At 36.0% G+C, this 21941-nt stretch overlaps 1 protein-coding gene across 10 annotated transcripts in view; it reads left to right on the top strand.

The window, feature by feature from the left end:
• CLASP2 (cytoplasmic linker associated protein 2) overlaps nt 1-21941 on the top strand; it is a 184512-nt gene that overhangs the window by 110239 nt on the left and 52332 nt on the right. For 4 of the 10 annotated variants that reach the window (XM_082662812.1, XM_082662817.1, XM_082662821.1 and 1 more), the window contains 6 exons: nt 7327-7350; nt 9449-9466; nt 11929-12030; nt 12185-12211; nt 17717-17887; nt 18450-18557. In XM_082662812.1, coding sequence (XP_082518938.1) covers nt 7327-7350; nt 9449-9466; nt 11929-12030; nt 12185-12211; nt 17717-17887; nt 18450-18557 — 450 coding nt within the window. The remainder of the gene's footprint in view (nt 1-7326; nt 7351-9448; nt 9467-11928; nt 12031-12184; nt 12212-17716; nt 17888-18449; nt 18558-21941) is intronic. The other 6 variants (XM_082662815.1, XM_082662818.1, XM_082662816.1 and 3 more) reach the window with 4 other exon arrangements.

Below are 21941 nucleotides of genomic sequence, written 5' to 3'. Positions count from 1 at the left end.
CATACGCAGAACACTCTATGACATAAATCACAGCAGGGTCCTTTTTGACCCACCTCCTAGAGAAATGGAAATAAAAAACAAAAATAGGGCTTCCCTGATGGCACAGTGGTTGAGAGTCCGCCTGCCGATGCAGGGGACACGGGTTCGTGCCCCGGTCCGGGAAGATCCCACATGCCACGGAGCGGCTGGGTCTTTGAGCCATGGCTGCTGAGCCTGCACGTCCGGAGCCTGTGCTCTGCAATGGGAGAGGCCACAACAGTGAGAGGCCCACGTACTGCAAAAAAAAAAAAAACAACAAAAAAAAAACAAGACAAATGGGACCTAATGAAATTTAAAAGCTTTTGCACAGCAAAGGAAAGTATAAATAAGACGAAAAGACAACCCTCAAAATGGGAGAAGATATTTGCAAATAAATCAATGGACAAAGAATTAATCTCCAAAATATATAAACAGCTCATGCAGCTCAATATTACAAAAACAAACATCCCAATCAGAAAATGGGTAGAAGACCTAAATAGACATTTCTCCATACAAGACATGCAAATGGCCAAGAGGCACATGAAAAGCTGCTCAACATCACTAATCATTAGATAAAATGCAAATCAAAACTACAATGAGGTATCACCTCACAGTGGTTAGAATGGGCATCATCAGAAAATCTACAAACAGCAAATGCTGGAGAGGGTGTGGAGAAAAGGGAACCCTGTTGCACTGTTGGTGGGAATGTAAATTGATACAGCCACTATGGAGAACAGTATGGAGGTTCCTTAAAAAACTAAAAATAGAATTACCATATGACCCAGCAATCCCACTACTGGGCATATACCCTGAGAAAACCATAATTCAAAAAGACACATGCGCCCCAGTGTTCGCTGCAGCACTGTTTACAATAGCCAGATCATGGAAGCAACCTAAATGCCCATCGACAGACAAATGGATAAAAAAGATGTGGTCCATATATACGATGGAATATTACTCGGCCATAAAAAGGAACGAAATTGGGTCATTTGTAGAGACGTGGTTGGACCTAGAGACTTTCATACAGAGTGAAGTAAGTTAGAAAGAGAAAAACAAATATCGTATACAAACTCATATATGTGGAATCTAGAAAAATGGTACAAATGAACTGGTTTGCAAGGTAGAAATAGAGACACAGATGTAGAGAACAAACATATGGACACCAAGGGGGAAAGCAGGGGACGGTGGTCGTGGTGGTGATGGGATGGGTTGGGAGATTGGGATTGACATATATACACCAATATGTATAGGATAACTAATAAGAACTGACTGTATAAAAAAAATAAAATAAAGATAGTTGATGGAGTCAGAAAAAAAATAATAAACCTTTACAAAAAATGCTAGCAATGAACAATCTGAAAATAAAGTTAAAAAGCAATTCCAATTACAATAGCCTCAAAAAGAATAATACATTGTACATAGGAATCGATAGAACAAAAGAAGTGTAAGACTTCTCTAGGATGAACCACTCTTATGTTTCTCCTTTACTCTTACGTTTCTCCTTTACTCTTACACTCATAATATTGCTGACACCAGACGTGTGGGATTTTCACATCCAGCAATTCTTAGACAACACCTAGATGTCCTAAAATTCAATTCAGTTGTGGCCCTAACCATAGTTAACACAGACCTTACAGGTTAAGGGCTTAGCCTGTCACGACCCCCGACCCCACTCACCCCCACCTCAGACATCAATTGCAAGTCCATGTTGTTACCGGTGCTTCTGACCAACTGGCTCTAAGTCACAGGTTCCCTTGCCCCCTCCTTGAGTTAAATTAATTTGCTAGAGTGGCTCACAGATCTTGCGAAAACAGTCTGCTTACTAGATTACTGGTTTATTACAAAGGATATTAAAGGGTATGAATGAGAAGCCAGATGAAGAGATACAGGGGGTGAGGTCTGGAAAGGTCTCAAGCCCAAGAGCTTCTTTCCCTGTGGAGTTGCAGTGTGCCACCCTCCCAGCATATGGGTGTGTTCACCAACCCAGAAACTCTCTGAGTCTTGTGCTTTTGCCATTTTTATGGAGGCTTCATCACATAGTCATAATTGATCATTAACTTAGTCTCCAACCTCACAACTCTTCCCAAGAGGATGGAGGATGGGGCTGAAAATTCCAAGCTTTTAATCATGGTTTCATCTTTCTGGTGACCATCCCCCATCCTGAGGCTGTCTAGGAGACCACCAGGAAATGCCTTATTAGAACAAAAGACACTCCTATCACCCAGGAAATTCCAAGGGATTTAGGAGCTCTGTCAGGTACCAGGGTCAAGGAGCAAATATTAGAGAAAAAGGTACACCAAGTGCTCTTACCACTTGAGAAATTACAAGGATTTTAGGAGCTCTGTACCAGGAATTGGGCTCATATGTATGTTTTATTTCACACTTGTGCACTAAAAACTACAACACATTGTTAGAAGAATTTAAAGCTCTAAATAACTGGAAAGACACACAGGTTATTTAAAGACTTAATATTAAGATGGGAAATTGACATACAGATTCAATGCAATCCCTATCAAAAGTCCAGCTGCCTTTTTATAGAAATTGACAAACTGTTCCTAAAATCCAAATGACAAAGCAAAGTTTCCGGAATAGATGAAACGATCTTGAAAAAGAAGACCGAACTTGGGGTACTCACACTTCCCAATTTCAAAATTTACTTCAAAGCTACAGTAATCAAGTCTGTGTGGTACTGGCATAAAGATAGACATCCACACCAATGTAATAGAATTGAGAGTCCAGAAATAATCCCGTATATCTGTGGTCAGTTGATTTCCAACAAGGGTACCAAGACCATGCAGTAGGCAAGAATTCTTTTCAGCAAATGTTGCTGGAACAACTCAATAGCCAGGGGCCAAGAAATGAATTTGGACCCCTACCTCATATCATATCCAAAAAATTAACTCAAAATGGATTAAAAACCCAAATGTAGGGCTTTCCTGGTGGCACATTGGTTGAGAGTCCGCCTGCCGATGCAGGGGACGTGGGTTCGTGCCCCGGTCCGGGAAGATCCCACATGCCATGGAGCGGCTGGGCCCGTGAGCCATGGCTGCTGAGCCTGTGCGTCTGGAGCCTGTGCTCCACAATGGGAGAGGCCACAGCAGTGAGAGGCCTGCGTACCGCAAAAAAAAAAAAAAAAAACCCAAATGTAAGAGCTAAAACTATAAAATGCTTAGAAGAAAACACAGGTGTAAATCTTCATAACCTTGAACGATGCAATGTTTTCTTAGATACTACACCAAACACAAGCAACCGAAGAAAAGCTAGATAAATTGGACTTCATCAAAATTAAAAACATTGTGCTTCAGAGGGCACCGTCAAGAAAGTGAAAAGACAACACACAAAATGAGAGAAAACATTTGCAAATCACATATCTGATTAGGGACTTAACATCTCAAGTATATAAAGAACTCATAACTCAGCAACAAAAAGGCAATTCTATTTATAAATAAGCAAAGGATTTGAATACATATTTCTTTAAAGATAATATACAAATTGCCAATAAAAGCACATGAAAAGATGCTCAACGTCCTTAGATATTAGGGAAGTGCAAATCAAAAGCACAATGAGATACCTCTTCACACCTGCTAGGCTGTTATCCAAAGAATGGACAATAACAAATGCTGGTGAGGATATGGAGAAATTGAAACCCTCATACACTGCTCCTGGAATGTAAGTGGAGCCACTATGTGAACAGTTTGGCAGTTTCTCAAAAAGTGAAACAGAGTTAGCATGTGACCCAGTGGTTCCACTCCTAGCTGTATACCCAAGACATGTGAAACATATGTTCTTATTAAAACATGTACACAAATGAATGTTCATAGCAACATTATTCATAACAGCCCAAAAGTGAAAACAACCCAGATGTCCATCAGCTGGTGAATGGTTAGGGAGGTATGTGCATACAATGAAGCAGAATATTACTTAGCCATAAAAAGGAGCACATTACATAAAAGTGAAATACTAACGCATGCTCTAAGAGGGGTGGAACTCGAAAGCATTATAAAGTTAGACACAAACAGCCACATACTGTATGATTCCATTTACATGAAATGCCTAGAATACGTGAACCCACAGAAACAGAAAGTAAATTAGTTGTTGCCAGGGGTTGGGAGTTGGGAAAATAGGCAATGACATCAATGGGTATAAGATTTCTTTTTGGGGTGATGAAAATGTTCTGGAATTAGATATTTATGAGGGTTGTTAAGTCTTGTGGATATATTAAAAACACTGAATTGTATACTATGAAAGAGTAAATTTTATGGTACATGACTTACACATTAATTTTTTTAAGTGGGGAAAATGGAAAACAGAAATACAACATTCATCCTGAGTCTTAAAAATAAAACATTATATTTAGTATCCATTATTTTTTAGTACCAGAAGAAAATACTGAATTTGAAATGTTTTAATATGAACTCGAAAGCCATTTGCAGCAATTCTTTTTTTTTAATTTTTGAACGCGCCACGCAGCTTGTGGGATCTTAGTTCCCCAACCAAGGATTGAACCCAAGCCCTCGGCTGAAAGCGCAGAGTCCTAACCACTGGACTGCCAGGAAATTCCCAGCAGCAATTTTTTTTTTTCATAAGAAAGTCATAATAGTGCCATGAGATTGCTTAATTTGTTTCTTTTGGTTCTTTAAGGTTTGAATGGCATGTTTGCTTCTTTACAGAAGGGAAAGGTGTCCCTCTATCCTCTTTTCTTCATCTGGCCCAGGTTCACACTCAGGCACAATGAGATACTTGTCTGTGCCTCTCTCCAGGGCTTAGAGAATAGATTTTCTCATTCTTTCTATTTCTGTCTTTTTTTCTTTTTCTTCCCTCCCTCCCTCCCTCCATCCGCCCCTCCCCCCTTCCTTCCTTCCTCCCTTTTTCTTTCTAAACCCCCTTCCCCCCCTTCCTCAACTTTCTTATACAGATGTGACTTGTGTATTCTTTGTTTTCTTCTCTTTGAGCCTTGTTTATCATGGCTGAACATTTATGGATCCGGAGATATATGCCTCTATATTGAAAGAGTCTCTCAGTGTATTGGTAGGTTGCTAAAGGATGAGCAGCTAAAAGCTCGTTGAGTTTTATGCATTTTGAGTTTGAAATCCCTGAGACATCAAACTGGAAGTGTTCGGAGGCATAGTAGTATATGAAAGAATTACATACAGTGGTAGAGAACTCAGGAGAGAGATCTGTGCTTGAGATTAGATTTGGAAGTCATTAGAGGATTGTTCTTACTGTAATCTTCTGTAATTAAGGTACTGTAATCTTTCAATATTAAACTCAATACATTACTTAAAGCAGTTGCCACAGGATTTTTCGTCCACTGAAGTGCTGAATCCTTTGGCAACGGGGATATGATGAGTGTTTTGAGGTTTACCCTTGAAAACTTTATCCTGAAGAGTAAGCTTGGTATGATGGGAGACAGGAATTTCTGTTAAGGAAACCTTGATATATCTATGCATATTTATGAATATTTGTTCTCAACAACTAGGTCTGTGGGATTGCTTAAATGAAAAAGAAAATAAATGTTTTCAGTTGGAGTCATGTGGACAGAAGTCAGATTTCAGTTGATTGAGGAAGAAGTTGGAAGGAGAATCTGTATAAATTATTCCTAGGCTTAGCGGCTGAGAGGAGATGAAAGAAGATTGTAGGAATTATCCGTTGTTAAAGGTTAATGAACTTCTTGTTTTTTAAAATTGAGGGAGTTGAATATGTTTGCATACTAAGATGGTAGAGTCAGTAGAGAAGGAAAAGTAAAAAATGGAAGAATAAAAGGAAATTGTTTACGGTCAAAGTTCTTATGAGAGACATGAGGAATAGGATGTATAGAGAAGAGCTGGGGAGTTAGCCTTGGATGTGGAAGGGTCATCAGTTTCACTGAGGTAGAAGGGAAAGAAATGAAGGAGGTAGATTCAGATATATTTTGGGCGGGTGTGCATTAAGAGCCATGTAATGGGGAGGTAGCTATGTCTTCATGTTTGAGGAATCAGAGTCAGGACACTGAGCTAATAGAAAGCAGGGTGTCTGAGAGGTGGCTTGAGGTTTGGAATAGCAGTTCAGGAGGCACAAGAGGAGGGGCTCTCTTCCGGGCTTCCTGCAACCACCCACACATTGAGAAACTCACCAGAGAACTCACTGGACTGTTAGCTGTACTCATGGCTGAGGTTTATTATAGCAAAAGGACACACAGCAGGATCAGCAAGGGAAAAAGACTCATCTGGTAGTCTGGAGTCCAGGCACAGGCTTTCAGAGTTATCCTTCCCAGAGGCGAAAATGACAGGCTGCACAGAACATGCTCCTTCCTCCAGCAATGAGTGTAGAACATGTGCATAGTGTTTCTGTCCAGAGAAGCTTCCTTAAGACTCAGAGTCCAGGGTGAGGGTAAAAGGGCGGTCATTATGCAAGCACTCTGCTGCACAACCAGCCACAATTACCAGAATTCCGTACTCCGAAAAAGATAACAGGTATTCCCCATAAATCACATTGTCTGCAAAAACAATTCAGGCAAGTTGGTATAGCAGGAGTTCAATACCCCGTTCCCAACACTCAAACACACAAAACAACCTCATCATTGATAAAATTAGGATCCAAAACTAAATTCCCAAAGGCCAGCTAAGGGCTAGCCCTGTATCTAGGCTCTTCTTAAGAGTATCAGACCTGGTTTATTAACACTTTTCTGCACAGTCACTAAAGGCCAAGCCTGATAATTACCCCAGTTTCTAGTAGTGCCAGTATGCATGACTTCTTGGTTTTGTAATTTTCTCTATTGGGGACCTCAAAGTAGCGGGGTAGAGAAATTTAGTTGTTAGATTTATCCATATTTCAGGTCTTAAAGGGACTGAAAGTACTAAGAAAGGATGGGGTGAGGAAGCAGCAACGCAGTAGACAGAGGATAATGATGAGACAGCTAAATTTAGAGCAGAATTTGGGGGTGTGCTCTAGCCTATAGAGGAAAAGAGAAAGCAGGGCAAGGTGACTCTTAGATTACGAGAAACTCAACAGACCCAAGCAAATGGTTTGTCTGATGGTGCAGGGGTCCAAGGTTGGGACATGGGCTTCTCTAACTTATTTAGCTAGTGAAAATCAGACTTATTGTCAATTCAATTCTATATATATATATTTTTTTGGGGGGGGGTATTTTTATCTCACAAAGAAACCTCGTCTTGTTTAATCTCCTAGTATGTTTTAGTTGAAAACAAGCTTCATATATACGTGTGTGCTATGAATTCTGTGTTCTTAAAAATAATGTTTTCCAGGGGTTATAAAATCCTTTTCTAATATACTAAGTTTTGTTCTGTTCTTTGCTTGCTCTTTCATCAGAGGATACTTCTGACAAGATGGATGGTAAGAACTTCCTTTTCTAATACACCTAAAAAATTTTATGGCTCTTGGATTCTACGTGATACCTTTGTTCATTCTCTTAAGTTCTGAAAATAGGCTGCTTATTTGGCAGCACTCTTAATGTGAAAATGGCTACGTAATTCTCTGATTGAATTTTGGGTTAGACATATCCATTTTGGGTTTCTCAGTTTACTCAAGTACTAGGTTACTGTTTGTTATAAGTTAAATCAATTTTCTTAATTTTTTATACCTGAGCTCTTAGAATATTCTTGATTTCTTAAGTCTTTCTCTGAAATATTAAATTCAGAAGAAGGGAAAGGAATCTCATAAGTCACTTGATTCAGTTCTGTAGTTTAATAACTCTGATACAGAGAGAGACAAATGACATATTTTACAGATTCATATGGTTATTTATGAAAATGAAATGCAAGTCACAGATGCTGTCTTTCAGAGAGTGAGTTTTAAATTAACATTTAATCAAAATTGAACTTACTTTGAGCTATGCCTTTTTTTTTTTTTTTTTGTGGTACGCGGGCCTCTCACTGTTGTGGCCTCTCCCGTTGCGGAGCACAGGCTCCGGACGCGCAGGCTCAGCGGCCATGGCTCACGGGCCCAGCCGCTCCGTGGCATGTGGGATCTTCCCGGACCGGGGCACGAACCCGTGTACCCTGCATCGGCAGGCGGACTCTCAACCACCGCACCACCAGGGAAGCCCTGAGCTATGCCTTTTTAATTTCAGTATTTAGTTTATCTTTAGTTGCTTGATCCAGTGTGGTAATTTTTATCTGTATGGTATTCTTGTCTAACACTAGACTGTGTATTATCCACACTTGCCCTTCACTTCATCAGATACCATAATGTTATCTAAGAACTTGAGCTTTTTTATAAGAACTTGTAAGAAGATCCTGAATCTGTAAGTCACAGTATGAGATCTAGGGAAAATGAAAAACTATGTTTTTCTGTCAGTTATTACATAAACTCTGAAATTGGTATGTCTTCCATTCTGATGAAATGGAAGATTTATTTAATCTTGGGTTGGGTACATGAGTGTTACTTATAATTAGTCTCTGTGCTTCTGTGTGTGTTTAATGTATTTTATAAATTTAAGAAATTATTAAATGAAAGAAAACCTAACCAAGAGATAGTTTCTATATTTCAAACCATTCAATATCACTTCTAACACTGAGATTCTAGATCCTTTAAAAACAAATTATTCTCACATTCCAGATCAAAATGTTTTCTTTTTTGGGTCAGAAACATCAGCCTATTTGAGGAATCACCTGTGTTATGTGATGTGTTACTCTCACTGATGTTTAATCCTGTTTTTTAAAAAAAAAATCTATATACACACACACGGAGAAACATCTGTTATTGCCCTATAGTAGTAGTGAGTTTTTTTTTTTTGGCCATGCCGTGCAGCTTGTGGGATCTTAGTTCCCTGACCAGGGATTGAACCCGGGCCCTCAGCAGTGAAAGCGTGGAGTCCTAACCACTGGAGTGCCAGGGAATTCCATTTACTTGATCATTTTTGCTAGTTTTCATTGACATCTTAGGGAGTACAAGAATTTTTGAATAAATAGCTAATGGATTGATAGGTCTTTGTAATGCTTTGGTGAAAATACTGGGTTAATGAGACCTAGGTCATGGATTTGATTCCCATGTTTGTCAATTAGTTTTCTAGTTCTTTTATGGACTACCTTTTGAAAATGCACAGAAAGAATTCTTACATTGGAAAGATCTATAAAAATCTTCATTTTGGAGAGAGCAATGAAAGTTGCATCTTTCTTGAGTAATTAATTTCTCTAATTTTCTTCACCATTTAAAATTTTAAGTATGAAGTATAGCAGATAAACGTGTTTGTTACAGAATTTTGCTATTTTTAATTGTCTAGTTTTAACCTTTTTTGTGCTATGAGTCATTAGGTTACCTCAAATTTTCTTTTATCTCAAAATGAATCTTTTAAAACCTAATTTAAGGCTATCAAACTAGAAATTTTTTCTTTTGCCCTTTTGTTTTCATTGGGTGGGAGGCACGAGGAAGGTTTTAACATCAGCATTGGCAGACTTTGTTGAAATGTTATTGTTTTATTTCTCTTATTTAGGAACAGCATCTGAAGATGGTAAGAATTATACATTTTGTTAGTAACACAAATACCTCTACATTAATATTTTCATTGGTAGGAATTAAATATTAAAAACTAAAATAGGCTAATTTCTTTGCAAATCTATATAATTTGCGAGCTGTGGTAGCTTTTACATTTCATGTTTGGTTGTGTTAGTTATACATGTGGATTTTTTTTTTAATCCTTCATCTTGGAGTTTTGCTTTGTATCTTGCATCACCTCATGCTAGAAAAACATAAATGCTTAACATGTTTAATAATACCTAGTATAAAGTTACATAGTTTCATTTTTTTCTTGTAGTGACATTGATGCTTTTATTTTGTGTTTTTGGTTTTTAATTTATGCCAATTCATTTATACTTTGAGAGTGCACGTGCCATTGCTTTATCGTCTTTAAATATCCTCAGCATTTAAATGCATTTATTTTGTCAGCTTTTAAATGTATCTTTGATTTTGAATCAGTGACTGGAGAATTGCATATGATTTGAATTTGGGATTACAAAAACCTTGCTAGGTATAATACTTTATTTTACTGAGCCAGTTTACCTTTTAAAAAATTATTTATTGCTTTTGAATTTGTAGAAAGGAAAAAATTCAGTTTTTATATTTATCCTGCCTGAAGGCTGTCTTATTAAGCCTCTGATATGAAACACATTTTTTTTTTCTAAATTTTACATGGATGACATTTTCTTGTGATGCACAGTTAAGTAGATTTAACATTTTGGAGGCCTCATACTTACTCTGATATATTTGAAATATTTTCATATTTTAAGTTTTAAATTAGAGTACTAGTTTCTGGCACTGTGGCATTGTAATTTAGAATGGTAGTATCAAAATACTTAATTTATCCTAATTTCTTTGTTGTACTGGATACATTCTGCATTTCAAAAATAATAATTTTTTTCTATTTTACTTCTTAGTCAGGAGAACATTGTGTCCTATTCTAAACAGACTCTGTAAAAGGGTGAAAGTCCTGAATTATGGGCTTTTTAGGGGCCTCAAAGAAGTTGATAGAATGCTAGGATCTACCAACTGTACTTCTCCTTTTGCTTCATTTTATTCCTAGCTCCTAATTATTCTCTTATCTTCCCTCACTCATTTCTTAATTTTTCCTTACTCTTTACTGTATGTTTTCCTAATTAATATTGCCATATCAGGCTAGCCCCTATATTGTTGGGGTTCTTTAAAATTTATTTTGTTTATTTATTTTTGGCTGCTTGGGTCTTTGTTGCTGCGTGTGGGCAGAACTAGTTGTGGCGAGCGGGGGCTCCTCTTCGTTGCGGTGTGCAGGCTTCTCATTGAGGTGGCTTCTCTTGTTGTGGATCACGGGCTCTAGACACGCAGGCTTCAGTAGTTGTGGCACGTGGGCTCAGTAGTTGTGGCACACAGGCTTAGTTTCTCTGCAGCATGTGGGATCTTCCCGGACCAGGGCTTGAATCCGTGTCCCCTGCATTGGCAGGCAGATTCTTAACCACTGCACCACCAGGGAAGTCCCCAGCCTCTATATTGTGATTGCCCTAAAAGTTGTGACTTTTAACTAAAAAGTATTTTGAGTCCTTCTTTATGATCATGTTTGGTATTGGTTCTGATTTGATAGTGATTGAGACTGTTGCTTGAGAATACCAAAGTACCTGCTAGTAATATATTTTTGTTTTTTCTAATGACAGTTTACTTAAGCACTTTGGTAAGCATTATCTCCTTTGGTTCAAGAGCTCTAGAAACATCTTGCGTCTTGGTTTTGTGGAGGGGGATGAGGCAGTAGTAAGAGAAGAAAGGAACGCAACTTGGAGGTAGAGAAGGAAATGTGTGTAGAAAAGTGCCATCTCTTTGAGGATTGGTATTTCCTCAAATAATTTTATAAATGAAATTGGTTAGTTGGAGGAAGAGAGGAGTAAACATGTCCATGTACACCTGTAGTAATCTCATGTTTAGCACAGGATATAAAAAGATGCGATATTTTACCTAGTATTGTATCTTCTTGCAGATCTCTTTAGAAGTACATTTTCAGTCCGAAAGATTGTTTGGGTTGTTGTTTCCACGATTAGCTTGTATATTAAACTACAGGGTGGATTTGAGAATAAATTAAATTTCATGGAAACGGAAATTTTAAAATTGGAACTACCAATTAAGAATAAGTGCATGCCTCTAGTAATTATCTTAATTATAACTCTACTTTACTGGACTAATAATATCAAACTGAGAATGGAGAGCTTTAGTTTGACTTTATTCTTACACGTAAAGGAAAGTTAGCTTATGGTGCAACACGTAAAAAGCAGTATGTATTTTTAAAATTTTAAGAGAACTATAATCTTATAATCTGTAAGTGAAGGTTACATTATTACAGAATTTAACAATACTTGAAAAGCACACCCAATTAGAAAATTATAATGAGATTTTTTTCCTTATTACTAAATATTATAGAAAAAAGTCTTTAATTATGTAAATAATTTTATTCCTTAGGCCGGGTGAGAGCAAAGCTTTCAGCACCACTTGCTGGTATGGGAAATGCCAAGACAGATTCCAGAGGAAGAAGTCGAACAAAAATGGTGTCTCAGTCACAGCGTACGTATTGCCTATTAGTTCTCCCATATTTCTAATATGTTAGGATAAGCGTATTCCTTGTATGTTACTGTGTGAAGAGATTCACCAGTGGAAAAAGACAAAACTAATTTCAAAAAAGACAAGCCACATACTGAGTTCTTGTTCTGTACTTTAGGTTCATCATCACCTGACAAAAATGAAGGTATTTTTTTTTTTTCAATGTTTTGGGTCAGTTGTTGTGCATGTTTTGGAATTTTTGGAGTGGGTGTTGTCTTGTCTTTGGTGTGTTATTAGGGCTGCATCATTGATATCTGCACTTAGTAAGAAAAACTTCATCTGCTATACAGACTTTTGCATGGAGATATTTTAAATAGCACAAATCTTTTAACATTAAGGTTTTCACAGTCTACTCAGAAACTTGTAAATGTGGAAAATTGTGCTTTTTAGAGGCAAAATAATTGCCATACGTTAGCATCAGATCTGGTTGCATCTAGCTAATGTTGTTCAAGGGCAGATATGTGGTATCTTTGTACTCTCCCTAAAATCTGTTAGAATGAAGTTAGCATTTTTGGCAGCTATATACTGATTCATAAAGAGGAAACAAATTGAAATGACCAGTTTTGTTATATTCCTTTTTAAATTTAAGATTTATGTTTTTGCTATTTCATTGGAAGCTGAGTTTCTCATAAGCACAATTATTAAAAAGCACAATTTTGAATTCTAGGTAAAATGAATGATCCATTCCTATATATTCCAGAATAGTAATATATACACTTAAGGCATAATTAATTTCAAAGAGTTCACATTCCTTCTTTATCAAGAGATTTTCCTTAGCACATACCTCTTAGAACAGGAATTTTTTCTAGGGAGGTAATTCTGGGGTTCTTCTATATACTTGGCCATTTTGGAAAGAAATAGATGTAGCTATCTTCCACTGTTGTTTAGGTGACTCTTCCAGGATATAGATGCCCAATTTGTCTGTTTTTTTAACTTGATTCTTGAATCGTCGAATCAGGGAAAGGAGCTGGGCTTAGAGGGGGTCAGGGCAGTGATTAGACGAGTCCGGCCTAGCAGATTCTCCTCTTTCCAAAGTCAAAAAATCTAGACAGAGTAATGATGGGAGCACTCAACAGGAGTCCTAAAAATAAGCAGAAATCCTTAGTAAAATTGGTTTGCAAATTGAGGGTTATTTACAAATAGGAAAACATGGCAAATGCCCTCTGGGTGAGAGCTCTTCTCCCAACCAAATTAGGAATAGATCATACCACATTCTTCCCAGATCTTGTGTATTTTTAGGGTAACTGTTAAAGTAACTTAATCTTTAGCAGTATAGCATAGTAGTTTAGAGCCTTGCTATTCCAAATGGGGTGCCCAGACCAGCATCAGCATCACCTGGGAAATGTACAATCTCATGCCACCACAGATCTACTGAATTCAGTCTTTAACAAGATCATCAAGTGATTTGTGTTACAATCAAGTCTGAGAAGTATTGATTTAGATCATGGATTTGATCCATGGCTTTTCCAGGTTATTTAAAGTTGCTGTATTTCTATATACTTCTACTGTAACCAGTAAAATGAAGAGGATAATCTCACAGGATTGTTGTGAGAATTAAATTAGTATTTTGCCTGAGCACAAAGTATGTGCTATATATTTTAGCTGGTGAAATTGATGTCCTTGTTTTTCTTAACCTAATGTCAACTGAATTTTATACTCCTATTGTGCACTTCTTTGTTGTTATTTCTTATGGACTTCAGGAAGCAAAAATAACGGTGAAGTTAGGAAATTTAAAGCAGAAAGAAAAATAAAGGTAGCAACCAGAAACTGTCTGTATACAGCATCTTAATGATAAAACAATTTTATATGAGATATTTTACTGAGTTCTAAAGTAATACTAAGACTGAACTCATGGCAGAGATTCAAAGTGCTTTGTGTATGTTTTTTTAATATATTACTTAAGGAACTCCCTTTTAAGTGTATTATAACTACTGATCACTTCAAGAGAATATAGAATAATTTTTTTACATTTGGTTTTTCACTTTGAAACCCAATCCACAATACTTGAAATCCTCTCCTAGAGTGTGAGAACATAATGATAGATTTTTAGACCTAGTAGGATTTTAAGATCAGAAGACGTTCCCACCATAAAATCACTTAGATTTTAAATCATATTGGTGAGGTTTTTGTTTATCTGCCTGCTTATTTATTTGAATGACTGTTTTTTTCATTTCAAATTCTTTTGAAAAAAGATATTGTGGCCTTGTATAATTTGATGCAAGTTTCTTTACACATATTTGCACAGAAATATTGCTGTGCTCTCCATCTTCACTTTGCTTTTAAGTAATTCATTAGGGTTTGCATGGTCTTTTCCATATTTTTATATCACCATTTAGGAAAAAAAAAATCTCTTGGGTCAAAGCAGGTATGTTCTGATGGCTAACCAAAAATAAATAAAAACAGACCCAGTGGAGAGACTTCCAGACTTAAATGTTTACGTAAAGATTGTGTCTTTTGTTGTTGGTAGTGACTGATTACGTACAAATGATTGTACAGCCTGTCAGAAATTTTGTCTCTCCACCCCACCCCTCTACTGTTTGGTTTTTTTCCCCTGTGTGTCTTAAGAAAGATAAAACCTGTAGCTTTTTCATTTAATTTTTCTTCAGCTAGAAGATGTTGTTCTTCCTTACCTGTAGTTTTAAATTAAATGTTTAAATTATAAAAATTTAAACATTTAATTATTTAGATTTTAGACTATCAGTAGAAGAAAAGCTGAAGAATTTACATTTACTTTTGCACCTTCATTTCATCTGCTTTGTACATGAGTGTCTGATTTCAGTTTATCAGCTAAAAACTACTAAATGTTCTGCTTTTGTTACAGACATCAATGGTTTTGGGATTTTTTTTTAAAGTTTGCTTTTTTTCCTTTAGAATTTTTTATTTTCTAAGAACTGATTAAAGCCTTCTTATTTCCATCTGCCATTCATTTTAAATCTGCTTCTTCCCTCTTCATGGATTATAACCCTTACCCTAATTCTGCCTTTACACTTGTTCAGGATCACAATCTGCTAATACCATTGGTGGTAAGAATATATAGACTTTATGTGTGCATCTATTGTTTGATCACCTATTTTCATTATCAAGAATGGGTTCTATTCAGCAGAAATTCTTAACATTTAATATTATATCATTCTGTAGCCATTATTGGGGTAAAAATCACCAATTATGATTTTTCTTTGACCTGTCCTTATTTATTACCAAAACCCTGGGTTTTTAAAGTTATCCATGTTGATGCCACAGATGTAAACATTCAAAAACGAAGGAGCTTTAGTAATGCCTTGAAAACATCTCATAAAAAGTATAAAATGGTAATTTGAAAACTTTAGGCAGCACAAGAGAAATTAGATATCTAATTCCAAACTTCATAAATTAGAGTATTTTCTAGTAGCATGCTATTCCCTAGGTACATCATACTCTTTTTCATCAACTGTGTGGTTTTTCTAGAAGAAATAATTAGCCTTGGTAGTTCTTTTGCTGGGGAAAGAGCCTTGATATTTTCTTCTAAGTATAAATAATTCCAAAATGGGTTGTAGGCACTGTAATTAACACGCTGTTGGTTGGGGCCAGGGCGACCATTGGAGAAGAGCGGGTAATGATTAACACTGCCAATTTTATTTCCCAGGAGAGGGCATGAATGAATTTAAATATATAGAGAGTGAGCTTGCATAGTTTTGATAAAGTCAATAAATCTAGAATAGGTAGCGTGATTACTCTGCTTCTATACTATATGTTTCCTCTCTGCTGAATAGATCCACATTTCAAGGAATTCTCCAGACTCCTACCAACACTGTCACCCCCTAAACTTACATTAGTTTTAACAGAATAACGTGTTGTATGTGTTCAGTTCATAATTTATACTTTTTATATTGTTGCAAGTGTTCCCATAAAATATTCCATCAGCTTATCTTGCATTGTGAGTTTGTAGCATGTTGGGTGTTTGGGTGTTTTGGTGTGTATGTTTAGTTTAGATGCTGCATGGAGAAAATAGGTGCCTTGTGAGTATCTCTAAGGTTATAACTGAAAGAAACTTGATTTAAAGATTCTTCATCTGAAATATCATGAAACAATTCAAATGACTCATCATTTTAAAGTACACTTGTATAATTTCCCTGCAACAATTTAGAATTCCTTCTACACAGATAGTAAATTGCTAACGTCATCGTAAACATTGATTTGTTTTACAGTATTGCTATAACCAGCGGAAGATGAGTTTCATTTTGTGTGCTAATAAAGTTTAGGAATTAAGCATGAGTTTAAATTGTATTCAGGAAGACCATGCCAAGAAAACGGTAGCCAGGGTCACAGATCAGCAGCCCATGAACCACATTCAGCCTGCCTCTATTCGTGTATTATTTGGTCTACACAACATAATAAAAATCAGGACATGTCAAAGCTTTCATTTAAAAAACAAAAAAGTCCCAAAATGTAGCCAGTATTACCTCAAGACAGAGCTGGCTTGAACTAAAATGTCACCACTCCCTGCCTTACATTCAGCACTGCTCCCTGGTTGATGTTCCCTGCTTGTCCCCATTGGCTTTGACTCTTTAATCTTTGCTCTGTGCAAGTGAAGTGTCATTGGGTAAGATTATACCTGGTGAGCAGTGACTGTGGAGAAGTTCCCAGCAAAGAGGAAACGTTGCTTTCATGACGTTTTATTTAAGTGCAAGTTTAACTTTTATAATGCTACCATCCAGAATCTAGAGTTAAATTATACTTTGGAGTTATCTAGTTCATTTTCCTTTTCAATGCAGACAAAAAATATTTTGATTGACAAGGAGCTTATCCCCTTAAACACTAACGCGTGCAATTCTAGTTTAAAAGCATGTTTCTTAACTTTTTTTTTAACTCTTACCCCAATCTCTGAGATTTTGTCCAGCTCCCTTTCTCTGTCCCTGACCACGTATCCTTTGTCTTCCAAGACTGAAAATCACTAGTTTAGAAAGGGTCTGCCTTCTTTGACATTTATTTGCCCTTTAGTTGTGTTTTACCCTCAGTATACATCAACTTGGCAGACTGGCCACCCAAGACCCCTTCGCTATTTGAAGGCAAATAGCAAAATGCAAGTTTCTTTTTCAGCTGGCCTAACTTTGTAAACATTTAAAATTAAATCTTGTAAAAATTTTAAAATATACATAGTTGCAAGATAACCTTGTTATGCCCATTTAGAGGCATCTCAGCAGACAAACTTTTAACAGGAAGCACATTTTCATTACCATATTCTTAACAAAAATGATAGCAATAATAGAATTATTAATTTTTTCCTTTTAAATATATAGCTTTAATATATAGCATTTTAACATATAGCTTTAGCTGCATGAAATGTATTGTTAGGTAAGTTTATTTCTTTGGAAATCTTTTCTACTATTTATGTTCTGAAAATCATAATAGTGTTGTCCTTATTAAACATAGCATCTTATACTCCCCAAACTGAAAATATATTTACATGATTTACCATTCAATCCTAGTATATATAGTATACCTTTTTATTCCAGGTTTTGAGTATATATAAACCTTCCTCAGTCTAACTCCTTTGAACTTAGAACTGCCATTCCATCACAGTTTTCTCAGGTGTACTTCTTGAATTTTTATCCTTTCAACAAGTTCTCTTGGAGTTCATATCTTAACATTTGTATGTGTGTTTGGTGTTTAGCTGGCAGCCGGTCTGGGTCTCCGGGAAGAGTTCTGACCACAACAGCCCTCTCCACTGTGAGCTCTGGTGTTCAAAGAGTCCTGGTCAATTCAGCCTCAGCACAGAAGAGAAGCAAGATACCACGAAGCCAGGGCTGTAGCAGAGAGGCTAGTCCATCTAGGCTCTCAGTGGGTAAGATTTTTGTGCAGAACTTGGGACCTTGTATTTCTTTAGTATTTCAGGCATTGAAGACTTCAATTTAGGCACTTTAAGTTAGAGAAAAACAACTTAAAATTCAAGGACAACTGAAATATAGGTTAAAAATGGAATTAGATATCTTATCTTGAAAGTATAATTCATTTATATTTTAAATCTTTTTATTTTAGAAAAATATCATTTTACTCTTCTAATCACATACAAACTAGAAGACTGTATTCAAGAATTTTAATTGTATTCCTGGTAATGCTTCATCAAGAAAAGTTTCTTCTCAACCTTAGAAAAAACTTATTTATTAGTTTTTAAGAAAGAAAAGAATAGGGACTTATCTGCTGATCCAATGGTTGAGACTCTGCACTTCCACTGCAGGGGGCATGGTTTCGATCCCTGGTCGGGGAACTAAGATCCCGCATGCTGCATGGAGTGGCCAAAAAAAAAAAAAAGAAACAAAGAAAGAAAAGAATAAAACCAAAATATCAAAAATACAAACTCTATCTCCTGTTTACTCCCCTTCTGTGCTGCTGTTGCTTCATACCAGCCCGAAGCAGTCGTATTCCTCGACCAAGTGTGAGCCAAGGGTGCAGCCGGGAAGCCAGTCGGGAGAGCAGCAGGGATACGAGTCCTGTTCGCTCTTTTCAGCCCCTTGGTAAGTGTTTGGGCAGGTGTGAGGCATATTGCTTCACTGTTGTGTTCCTACCATCTGATAACCTCAACACACCCTGGATTTAGTTGATGATTTCTTCAACTGTATCTTTTCCTCTATCTCTTTTCTTTTTAAGGACAGTCAGAAGGAAATTATATGTTTGGGCAATTCCTTTGACATTTATCTGTCTTAAATGAGCAAGTTAGACATTGGATAAACAGATTGCCTTCATAATCAAGTAAATATCATACAGATTTAAACTACAGAATATTGAATTCAAGATTTTTCTTAACAAATCTCCCTATAAAATTTAAAGACAATATTTAAATATTTACTCTTAAGTGAAATATGGACTATATAGTTTGATAAAAATAAAGACTTTTGTCCTTTTTAGCAGAAATATTAACATTTCACCTTAGATATTTCAGATACTAGAAAGAATGAACTTATTAAAATAGGAGGGATTAATATTTTTACAGTATTTTACAATTTAACAACATTTCCCATGCATTAGCTTCTATCATGTCATTGCTGTGAAACCTGTCTGTCCCTGATTATAGAGATTTTATTATACCCTTGATTATAATACTATATTTACCTCAATTATAAAAATATTAAATGATTTTTAAAAAACTAAATATTTTAGAGTAATTGGAGAGGCAGAATTTTTTACGTTGAAAATCTTTAGAATTTCTGTGTGGTCCTCAGCATTTTAACTAATACTTTGTTTATATGCACTTACTTATAGCCATTTCAGGTTTTTTCTTTTAATTCCATAAAATGTAGGTTACTGTAATACTTAAGAGAGTTGCACTTCAGACTTTGTGATACTTATGTAGAACATAGTTCCACTCATTATTTATTGGAATTATTATTTCCTTCAATAGACACGTTAGTATAGAATTTCTAGAGATTAATTTCTAGTTCTTTGGGCCATTTGGCTCAACCATATCACTACTAGACTATCCTGTACTGACCCTTTGAGCTAGGAACTCAGGCAGGGGTATCCTCAACCCTTGTTTGTGTTCCAGTCCCAGGTGCCAAAGAGTTTCCTTCTATACTCTGCCAGAGGTAGATTTAGTTCATGTACAATATACAGTAGGCTTAGTCTGTAGAGTATCCGTGTATGTGTGTGTATACATGCACACACACATACATATACATATATATATGGTACATCCTCATGCATATGTGTTTAAAAATGAAATAAATCTTACATTTGTATAAAGTAAGCATGCCACCTTGAAGAGTCAAAGGAAATAGAGTGGGTGTGTGATAGTTTAAGAGCATATGTTCTAGGGTCAGATGGCCTGGTTGATACCCCAGCTCTGTAGCTGTTTTATACCTGGGTTTTTCCTTATCTGTAAAGCTAGAATAATAATAGCATGTAGTTCTTAGCATTGCTTTGAAGACACTGTAAAGGAGAGAATACATGAAAACTGTCCCTCAGAGCAGTGTTTACACACGGTGAGCACGTGGTTATCACGGTCATCGTCACTGCTGCAACTGCTCTTCCCAGTCTTCGCCCTGGAACAGTGCTTGCTTACCTACAGTTAGTTGTGTGACACATCAGTGGCAAGGATCTTAGGTTTTTTTAACAATATAATACTTACATTTATATAATGTACAATTAGTAGAAAATGTGAGATATCGGGAAGAAACAAAAATAGGTTTCTGTACCATTTAAAAGTGTACAATAGTCAGAGATTAGAGGAAATTTATAACCAACTTCTAATTACTTAAAAAATAAACATGTTAATGTGCCTTTTTTTTAAAACATCTTTACTGGAGTATAATTGCTTTACAATGTTGTGTTAGTTTCTGCTTTATAACAAAGTAAGAACTTATACATATATCCCCCATCCCCTCCCTTTTGCTCCCTCCCACCCTCCCTATCCCACTCCTCTAGGTGGTCATGCCTAATTTTTAAAGAGATACGTTGTTTAGTCATTGATCTAGATTTATCTCAAAGCTGCCATTTGCAATTTAAATCATTTAAATTTTATTATTAAAGGAGGCAGTTTTCCCAATTGTGATGAAACATCCTATTTGGTTTAAAGGTGGTTAAACCTTTTAATCATATAGTTTTAGAAGAATTGAATTTTGTAGCCCTTTATTTACATATGGATATTGCATAGTAAAGGTAGCAGATTAGTCCTGTTTATTACACAGAGATGAAGATAGCATTCCCAGAAATCAGATTGTCCTTTTCATTCCCATTTTCTGCCATATTTGCCTACATTTTTCTCTTTCTTTATTTGGTGAATCCTTTTGTCACCTCTGACTTGAATATGGCCATTCAGCAGATGAATCCCATAGCTTACCATTTATTCAGTTGTAACACAAGGCCAGCATCAGGGTCCTAAAACACCAGAAATAAATCAGGGCTAAACAAAGATGAACTCTGGAACTCACACTCTTAGTTTCCATCTGTTTCTGGAACCCAGATTCAAAAAAAGGCTTACATTATTACAAGCACATGAGTGTTATCTTCAGCCACAGATAGCTATTGATTTCAAAAGGTTTTCAAAATTTTTTCATCTATTAAAGCATTTCCATATTGCTTCAACTCTTCCTTATCATTTTAGAAATTATTCTGTTGGGTAAAATTAAAACTATATATTAGTATGTTTTACTAATGATACCAATCACCTTTCAGGGTCTGTTAAACATTTTATGCAACATTCTCTCTTTAATCCTATCTCTCAATCTTTTTGATCATTTTCTTACTCATTAAGGTCCTGTGGCAAAGGAAAGAGTAATTCATGTAATAAAAGTATTTTAACTGTTCTCATTAATATATCTGAAGCAGAGTAACTTTTAAAATGAGTAATATGTTTCATTAAATAATAAAATGATTTTTTCCTGGCTTATTTGTTTGTGTGTGTAAGAAAAAGACTGACTTTATGATGTTATGAAAATCAAGATTTTAAGATCTAAAATTTTAAATATCCTAAATTTAGATTTAGAGAGATGTCATAAATATAAGAAGTCACAAGTTTCTAGGTTTTTTGATTAAATTGTTAATACTCCCCTTTTTTGGTGCTCAAAATATGCTTTGATATTTAAATAATCTACTGAATGCAGAACTTATATACTGTGAACCATTATAGAAAACATTTATGTTAACATAAATGAGGTATGTTATCTTTTAAACAATGTAAAGATGGTATGTGTACTATTTAAGAGCAAAGGCCTTGAAAGACTACAAATACTGAGGTGTGGCCTTGATCAAATTAATTAACTTTTCTCTGTGCTTTAGTTTAGCTATTTGTAAAATTGAATAGTAACAACTGCCTCACTGGGTTCAGGATTAGAGGAGATGGGATTATTATTGGTTACTATTTACCATAGTGGTTTTTTTTTTGAAACTACAGTGTTCATTTT

The sequence above is a fragment of the Grampus griseus genome, assembly GCF_964374135.1.
Source record: "Grampus griseus genome assembly, chromosome: 10".
Classification (NCBI taxonomy): domain Eukaryota; kingdom Metazoa; phylum Chordata; class Mammalia; order Artiodactyla; family Delphinidae; genus Grampus; species Grampus griseus.
This window is presented reverse-complemented; position numbering and strand designations above follow the sequence as displayed.